This window comes from Rhincodon typus, chromosome 7 (assembly GCF_021869965.1).
Source record: "Rhincodon typus isolate 14 chromosome 7, sRhiTyp1.1, whole genome shotgun sequence".
Taxonomy (NCBI): Eukaryota; Metazoa; Chordata; class Chondrichthyes; order Orectolobiformes; family Rhincodontidae; genus Rhincodon; species Rhincodon typus.
The window spans coordinates 67,342,769-67,352,238 of NC_063338.1; the positions used below are offsets into that span (position 1 = coordinate 67,342,769).

Consider the following 9,470-nt stretch of genomic DNA (forward strand, 5'->3'; position numbering starts at 1 on the left):
AGATCAGGCCATTCTACCAACCAGTCAATGCAGATAATAATGCTCCACATGAGCCTTCTCCCATCTTTCCTCACCTAACTCTATTATTGCAACCCTCTACTCCCTTCTTACTTATATGCTTGCACACAGTCACTTTAAAAGCATCTATACTATTGGCATCAACCACTTCAAATGATACAGAGTTCAGCATTTTCACCACTCTTCAGACAAACAAATTTCTTCCCAGTTCCATCTTAGATTTCTTGGTGACAATGTCATGTTGATAGTCTTTACTCAGATTCTCTCTCAGGAGGAAGACATCCTTGGGCTATTTGCCGAGCCAATGGCTTATTTCTGTGTTGCATTTTTAAAAAGAAGAATTCACTCATGGGATGTAGACATTACTGGTTGGGCTAGCATTTAGTGTCAAATCCTAGTTGCCCTTAAGAAGGTGGAGGTGAGTTGCTTTCTTGAACTGCAGTCATTAGACCCATAATGTAATTAGGGAGTGAGTTCCAGGATTTTCAGCAGGTGCACTAAAGGATTGGCAATACATTTCCAAGTGTGGATGGGAAGTGGCTTAAAGGGGAACTTGCAGTTGGTGGTACTCCCTTGTATCTGCTGCCCTTGTCCTTCTGGATGACAGTGGTCATGATTTGGAATGTATTGACTAAGGAGTCTTGGCAAATTTCTGCAGTGCATCTTGTAGATGGCACACACTGCTGCCAGAGAGTGCAAATGGTGGAGATAATGAATATTTTTGGATGCGATGCCAATCAAAGAGCTGCTTTATGTTGGATGGTATCAAGCTTCTTGAATAATGTTGGAGCTGCTCCTGTTGCAACTCCCGCAGAGAAGTCCTGGAAATGAGATGACTGACCTCCAATAACAGACTCCAATCAGTGGCGAGTATTCCCAATTACCACTGGTTCTAGTTTTGCTCAGGGTCATCAATGCCAAACCTGGACAAATGAGGCCTTGGTATCAAAGGTTTCAGCCTTAGCAGGAATTCAACTCTTTTGTCCACGTTTGAATCGAGGCTGTAATAAGGTCAAGAGTGGAATGGCCTTAGTGTAACCCAAACAGTATTAGTGAGCAGATTATTACTAAGCAATTGATGTTTGATAGCACTTTTGATTACCCCTTCTATCATTTTACCGATGATCGAGAGTAGACTGATGGGTCGATAATTGACCATGCTGGTCTGTTGCTTTGTGTTCAGAACATAACTGGGCAATTATCTACATTGTCAGGTAGATGCCAATACTGTAGCTGTACTGTAGCTTTTATACTTAGCTCAGTCCACAGCAGGATCAGGAGTACACATCTCAGTACTGTTGCCAGAATGTCGTCAGGTCTTTGTAGTATTTAATGCCTCCCACATTTCTAATATCATGTGGAATGAATTGAATTGGCTGAAGTCTGGCATCTGTGATACATGTTGAGAAGGCCAAGATAGATAATCCACCGGAAAACATGGTTGCAAATGCTTTAGTGTTATCTTTTACATTGATGCACTGGGCGCCCCCATCGTTGAGTATGGGCATATTGTGCAGCCTCTTCCAGCAAGTTGTTTATCCCTTACCATTCATGACTGGATAAGATAGGACTAGAGACCTTCGAGCTGATCAACTGGTTGTGGAACCGCTTATCCGTGTTTAACACTTGCTGCTTATGCTGTATGGCATCTAAGTCCCAGAATCACACAATTGTTATGATGCAGAAGATGGTGATTTGGCTCATTCTGTGTTCTTGCACTGGCTCGCCAAAATGAGAATCATTACTTAGTGTCAGTCTCCAGTTTATCCCCATACTCCCTACTGTTTCTATCCAAATAATCATCCAGTGTCCTCTTTAATACCTCAATAGAACCTGCCTCCACCACACTTCCAGGCAGTGCATTCCATACCCTAATTACTCGCTTTGTGAAAGAGATTTTTCTCAACTCATCCTTGTTTCTTTCTCACATGACTTTAAATCTTTAACCTTTAAATGTCCTCTCTGTCTTGCTCCTTTTATGAACGGGAACAGCTTCTCCCAGTCTACTCTATCTAGTCCACTCATGATTTGATAAACCTCTATCAAATCTCCTTCTCTCCAAGGAGGACTGTCCCATCTTCTTGATTCTATCCACATTCCTCGAACTATTCTTGTAAATGGTCCTGTTTTGCAGTTTCACCAAGTTAGCATCTTACTTTTGATAGGCTGTTCTTTGCATGCCCACTGGCACTCAATATACTGTTACATAACTTTCGTTAAAATATTCAGTGGAAACTGTACCTTACGCTTTAACATGCTCCACATGAGTGAGTCCAGTGTTCCTCTGGCAATAAGATAATGAATATGAACCGAGCTGCATTGTCCTATACGATGAGCCCGATCTTCAGCCTGCAACAAATGACCAGGATCCCAGAATAACTCAGCAAAGACAACATGTGTAGCAGCTGTAAATGTTAAACCCTGTAAGTAATACAAAAAAGAAAAAGAAAACATGTCATTGCATTTAGGCTGCTCCAATATAAAAATCACACGTTTCAACATTAAAAATTCACAAAATTATTGAATTGTAGAATAAGGTTTAATACAATAAAATTATGTACAGCAATATTTTAATAGCTTACATGATTTAAAACTCACCACTGTTACAGCTTGGTACATCTAGACTGGAGTGGAATCATTGCAACTCATTTACAATATGAAGTATTAATACAGTAGATTTTGGATAGTGGTTATTATCCATAATTCTGTACCCAACTGATTTCTGTTACTCAGGTTCCACTGCTTCTGCTTTGTAAAAGCAGAGTGAAAATCAAGACTGATATCACAGGTGTCTAGTAAAGTGATTGCCAGCTTGTGCCAAACTAAAGGAATCGTGTAAATAGCCTGCTAAGGATGCTTCAGTTAGGGTAGGTCTATTCATAGAAAGCACTAAGACTTTAATATAGATACCCAAGACACTTAACTGTTTAATTGAGAAGTATACAACATTCCAAGTGATATCAGCATTTAATGCATACAGTAATTTTTTGCTCAAAAGGAGCAATTAATTTCACATGATTAGTTAAATGAACAAATTAAACTAATTAGTACATAGACATTGATGGGATAGGTGTGTGTTACAAATGTGGAATGTGGGAACTTCAGGACCTGAAAATGATCCAAGACAAACACATCTGGAACAAATGTATAAAAATATAGTTGCTCCAACTCAAAGTCATGTAAGTGGCTGCCAAATTGAACATATTCCAATACGGCAAGGGAGGAGGGAGAAATATCTAATACTTGGTTCCAGAAGTCAGACCTACACCTCAAGTCAGGGCTGTCTGATTCCAGCTGTAGTAAGGGACATGAGCAACATTGATCAGCGTATATAGTCCCTTGAAGCAGTGGCAATGTGGCAATTCATTCACTTCCAGTTTCTCTAACCCAAGGATCCTGGAGGTCTTTGTATTGTTGGAGAGAAAAAGCAGACAACTTAGGACAGGAAGGTGTGACAATGAATAAGGTAGGAGAGGGGTCAGAGAATACTGCTGTTCTGGAGCCTCAGCCTTTGAGATTAACTTGCACATTCCAGGTGCTTACCTGTGTGGAGTAGTCCACAGATATCTAATAACAACCACAGTGCAGGACAAAAATTACAAGAAAAAAATATTGCATGCTTATGATGGAACTGCTGCAATAAATCATGGGTGATTTTAATCTACATGCAAAGTGGAAAAATCAGATTGGCAATGGCAGCCTGGAAAAGGAGTTCATAGAATGCTTTCAATGAGGGACCAGATTATATTCGGTCATGTGTAATTTAAGAGGATTAATTAGACTTCAGACTTGAATTTTCCAAAATTCACTAGATTCAGGAAAGCTTCCATCAAATTGGAAAGCAGAAAATATAATTTATCTTTTCAAGAAGGGACAGCGGTAGAAAAAGGAAATTAAAGGCCAGTTAGCTTGACATTTGTCGTGGGAATGGGTTAAAATCAATCCCTTAGGGAGTTTATCGCTGGGCACTGAAAAAAACTCAAGGTTGTTGGGATTTGGTTTTGAATAAAGGGAAATCATGTTTAACCATTTAATTAGAGCTCTTTGGAACAGTGAAATCTGTAGATGCACTGCACTTGCATTTCCCGAAGGCATTTGACAGGTGCTATAAAGGAATTGATCAAATTAATGTTGTAATTGAGGAGAATTAAAATAAAATGAAATATACAATATGTGAGATAAAGGAGCAGATATTGAAGTAAATCACAGAAAGGCGGGAGAGAAACTGGGTTACAGTTGTAGGGGATTTCAACTTTCCTAACACGAATTGAGATTGCTATAGGATAAAAGGATTAGTAAGAGGTGGAATTTTTAAAGAGCATCCAGGACAACTTTTTGTGTCAGTATGTCGATAGTCCTACGAGATCTGGGGCAGTGCTAAATCAAAGCCCGTCAAATAGTTAAAGCTTCAGTGGGCAAACATTTTGGGAAGAGTGACCATAACTCTATGTTTCAAAATCATTATGGAAAGGGATAAGGACAGTGCAGAAGTTAAAATGTCTAAACTGGGGAAAGGCCAATTTCAATAACATTTGACAGGATCTGGCAAACAGTCTGCGAGAAGTTACTTGCAGGTGAGCCTACATTTGGAAAGTAGGCACCTTTTAAAAGTTGTACAGTGAGAATTCTGGGTCTGCATGTTTCTCTAAGAGTGAAGGGCAAGGGCAGCAACGCTAGGGAATCCTGGATGTCAAGGTACATTGAGAGTTTGACAAAGGAAAAGAAGGAAGCACAGGTAAGGTGGAGCATATTAAAAACAGAGGAGGCCCTTCAAAAGTACACAGTGTAGTTAGTGTTTAAAAAGAAAATTAGGAGAGCAAAGAGGGGCCAAAAAGTATCTTTGGCAGATGGGATCAAGAAAACTTCAAGGCTTTTTATCAGTGCATTAAAGAGTAAGAGGATTACCAGGGAAAGAGTGGGACCTATTAGGGACCAAAGGGGTAACACCTGTGGCTGCAGCCAGTGGATGTGGGTAAGGAGCGTGGGATGCGAAGGGACAACCTGACAGAAGTCTATGAAATTATGAGAGGCATGGATTGGATGGATACTTGGAGTCTTTTTCCCAGGGTGGAAATGTCAAATGCTATGAGGCATAGGTTTCAGGTGAGAAGGGAAAAGTTTAAGGGAGATGTATGAGGTAAGTTTTTTTTTTTAAAAAGCAGAGGATGGTAGGTGCCTGGAACACCTGCCTGGAGATGGTAGAAGCAGATACGTTAGCAAAGTTTAAGTGCCATTTAGACAGACACAAACTGGCAGGGAATACAGGGATACAAGCCTTGTACAGGCAGATGGAATTTGTTTAAAACGGCATCATTGTCAGCACAGACATGCTGGGCAGAAGGACCTGTTCCTCTGCTGTACTGTTGTATGTACAGGGCTAATGTGGTGCAGTGATAGTCCCTATCTCTGAACAAGAAGCCCTGGCTTCATGCACCTGCTCCAAAGGTGTGTCATAACATTTTATAATTAACCTGTTCAGAGGTTTCTATCCTAATCTACTAATGGGGCTATCATTGTATCAACAAGTTGTTGCAGTCATGAGGAATATCCTATGTATAATTGTTCACCAGGAAACAGCAAGACTACTTTGATCAGAATAATTAGAAGATCCAGGATCAGGCTTCCCCGAACTGGCAGCTCTACCAAAACTCAATACACCAAAACAAGATGACAGGCAGCTGAAGGTTGAGGTGAAATAAAAAAGTGCATGACCTGAAGAATAGATGGTGAGTGGAAAGAGCACAGGAGACTTAGCAAAATGCTGACAACCCATGACATATGAATGGCTTCTTCAGTCCAATCAGAACCATCCACACTCCGAGTATCCAAGGACTTATTCCGCTGACAGCCAAAAACAGAGAGTTGCTCTTCAAAGACCAAAAGGCAGTCGATGCCTGCTGCATTTCGATGACCTCCTCAACAAAGATGCATGTTTAAACACAAGTGCTCTCAATATTATCCTGCAACACATTACTTGTTGCCATCTCATCGCACCTCGAACCTAGCATGAGGTTCAAAAAGCCAATGACAGCTGATAAACAGTGAGGCCTCCAGCACAGACGGTATCCCTGCTTAAGTTCTAAAAAGATTGGCTCTCTAACAATGAGCCATGATCTCGTTGTCCTTGTCTGGAAGGAAGACAGCAAGCCAGGATATCTCAGTGACCATCTTCAAGGAAGGAGACAGATCCAACAGTGGAAATTACAGAGTGATTTCCCTATTATCCATGACGGGAAAGGTCATAGTGAGAATCCTCCTCAGTCACCTTCTCCCAATGGCTGAAGAGTTCCTCCCCAAGTGTCAGCGTGGTTTATGTCCATCAAGAAGCACAATGGACATTATTAGAGCACAACAAATCCAAGAAGAGATTAGGGAATAGCACCAACCTCTGTACATGGCCTTCCTCAATCTCATGAAGGCCTTTTAACTCTGTCAACCTTGAGGGATTATGGAAATCCTCAATTTGGCTGCCCACTGAAATTTATCACCATTCTTCACCTGCTTCACGATGACAATGCAAGCTATGATCCTCAAAAGATTTACCACAGACCCTTTACATTCAGCATTCTTCCCCATCTTCCTCGTTGCAATACTCAACTCCATCTCCACAAAGCTCTCTGCTGGAGTGGAGCTAAACCACAGCACAAGTGAGAAACTATTCAATCTTCGATGCCTCCAATCCAGAACCAAGACCACCCAACTCCAGTTTACAGACAACGCCTGTACTGCCGACACCCAGAGGCTGAGCTACAACCCACTGGTGACACATTCACCAAATGTGTATCAGAGAACGGGCCTCAGACTAAATATATGGAAAAGAAAGGTTTTCCACCAGCCATTCCTGTCACACAACATCGCCCCCGACATTTAAAACATACAATGAGCCCTTGGACAAAAAAAAAAGGGAAAACATCATTGCAACAAACGAAAACCAAAATAAAAAACAGCAGAAAAATGAAAAGCACGAATATGTGCGAAAGAAATACTAAAAAACCTGAAAAAAATTGTTTCATCTATTCCAACATTTCCTGAAATGGGAGAGCAACAGGGCTGATGGAAGAAAATTAAATTCTGTCAAGAATTACATTAAAATCACATTGCAAAATAATATCCAACATTACTTATTGATTACACTTCTTATTTAGTATCTCCTAATCAAACATCAATAATTGATCTCCACTTTTTTTTATTGTAATCACAATACCTGTCCAGCAGCCTTGATGCTAAGGATTGCAACTTGCGTCTCTGGATCATTCTGATACTGATGGACAAGATGAATCCTTTCCGAAGATGGAATACTACCATCTATTCTTATGTACCGTGCCTAAGGAAAAAAAAGGCATCTCATATTTGTATAATTAATACTGAGCAACAATATTATAATCAAGAGGATGCTAAAAGATTTGATCCTTAAATATCGGTTTCGACATTAACATCCTGTTATCTACAATCATTACATACCAGCCCAGTATTTTGGATAAGGAACAGTTTACATCAGAATCAGAATGATCCACCACAGGAGACCACTTGCCTCTGCCAGATCTTCAGTAAAGCTATCCAAATACTCCAACTCTCCTGCTCTTCCCCATAACCGTGTAATTATTTCTTCTCAGCTAATTATCCAATTCCCATTTAAAGTTCCCATCGAATCAGCTTCCCCTCTTTTAAACTGTGCTTTTCATATCAACATAACTTGCACCGCCTTCAGTTCTTTCATCAATCATCTTAAATCAGTATTCTCTGGTCATTCACATTTCATCCCTGGAAACAGTTTCTCTTTATTTGCTGTGTAACACCATTCATAGTTTTAAACACTCCTTAAAAATTTCACCTTAAGTTCTGGTGAAGAGTCACTGGACTTGAAAAATTAACTATATTTTCTTGCAATCGATTCTACCAGACCTCCCAAGTTTCTCCAGCAAGTTTCAGATCTCCAGCATCCACAGTTCTTTGTTTGATCTCATCCTAATTTTGCCTGTTATAACTGGAACAATACCAGTTTTTCCAATCATTCCAAATAACTGAAGTTCCACATCTCTGGCACCATTTTAGTAAAGCTCATATACCTTCCTTAAAGGCCTCAACACTATTGCTGAAGCATGGTGCGCAGAAGTGAACACAGTAATACAATAAAGGGCAAACTAGCATTTTGATAAGGTTATGCTTCCTTGTTCAGTCCTCTATTTATAATTAATCATATCAGGGATCCCATCTACTGTTTGTTTAAACGAAAACCTTTGCAACTTAAATAGAAGCATGATCCTGTGGATGCTGGAAATCTGATACAAAAACTGAAGATGCTGGAGAAGGTCTGGAAAACATCCATGGAGACAGAGTAGTTTCGAATCCCGTATGTCTTCTTTGGGGTTTCAGTACTTGTCCTGCCACTTTCAAAAATTGGAATGCAATAAATCCAAGTCTATTACTGTACATTCAAATGTTCACTTTTTGATTATTCTACACTTGTCAGGGATGGGCAATAAATGTTGACCCAATTGCTCTTGAAGGTGTTGGTGAGTCGTTTTCTTGAAAAGCTGCAGTCCGTGTGATGTAGGTACATTGAACCTGCAGTGAGGGAGGGAGTTTCAGGATGTGTGGCTTTGTGGGAAACATGCAAGGAGTAGTGTTGCCATGCATTTGCTGCCCCCAGGTCTTCTAGGTACAGAGGTTGCGGGTCTGGAAGGTGCCATTGAAGGGGCCTTGGTGAGTTGTGGAAGAGCATTTTGTAGGTTGCACGCACTGCTACTACTGTGGTGGAAAGTGAACATTCAAGGTGCTAGATGGAGCATCAATCAAGCAGGCTGCTTTTTTTTTCCTGGATAGTGTCAAGCCACTTGAGTGTTAGTGGAGCTGCACCCAACCTGGAAAGTCAACAGCATTCCATCACAACCCTGACTCCTGCCTTGTAACTAGTGGACAGGATTTGTCAAATCAGAAGGTGAGTTATGCACCACAGAATTCCTAGGTTCTAAACTGCTCTTGTAGCTACAGTGTTTGTATGACTTGTCCTGTTATTCCTATAAAGCAGTGGCCAGAACTGCACACAGTACTTCAGCTGTGGCTAGATCAAAGTCCTGTACAGCTCCTTCCTGCTCTTATGCCACAACTGATAAAGGCAAGTGTCCCGTAAGCCTTCTTAACTACCCTGTTAATATCTGTTCTGCTGCTTCCGGGGATCTAAAGTCACGTACGAAGTTATTTAGCATACAATTTTCCCCATCACCACTATTTTCATCTACATTGTTTATATATTTCACAAACAAAAAGGGACACAGCACTGTCCTGGTGATATGCCAATGCAATTAAAAAGTGTAAATTGTATGTAAAACTCCAAACCCTTTGTGATAAAGGTTGAAAGTAAAGTAGTCTTAACTAGAATTATATACAGCATTGAAGAGATCACACCTTGAATACTGGAGATAGTAGGAACTGCAGATGCTGGAGAATCTGAG

At 40.5% G+C, this 9,470-nt stretch overlaps 1 protein-coding gene across 6 annotated transcripts in view; it reads right to left on the reverse strand.

Moving 5' to 3' along the window:
* Window positions 1-9,470, reverse strand: part of zranb3 (zinc finger, RAN-binding domain containing 3) — a 125,136-nt gene that overhangs the window by 36,026 nt on the left and 79,640 nt on the right. For 5 of the 6 annotated variants that reach the window (XM_048598941.1, XM_048598943.1, XM_048598939.1 and 2 more), the window contains 2 exons: window positions 7,223-7,342; window positions 2,260-2,439 (listed from right to left, as the gene is read on the reverse strand). In XM_048598941.1, coding sequence (XP_048454898.1) covers window positions 2,260-2,439; window positions 7,223-7,342 — 300 coding nt within the window. The remainder of the gene's footprint in view (window positions 1-2,259; window positions 2,440-7,222; window positions 7,343-9,470) is intronic. The other variant, XM_048598942.1, reaches the window with a different exon arrangement.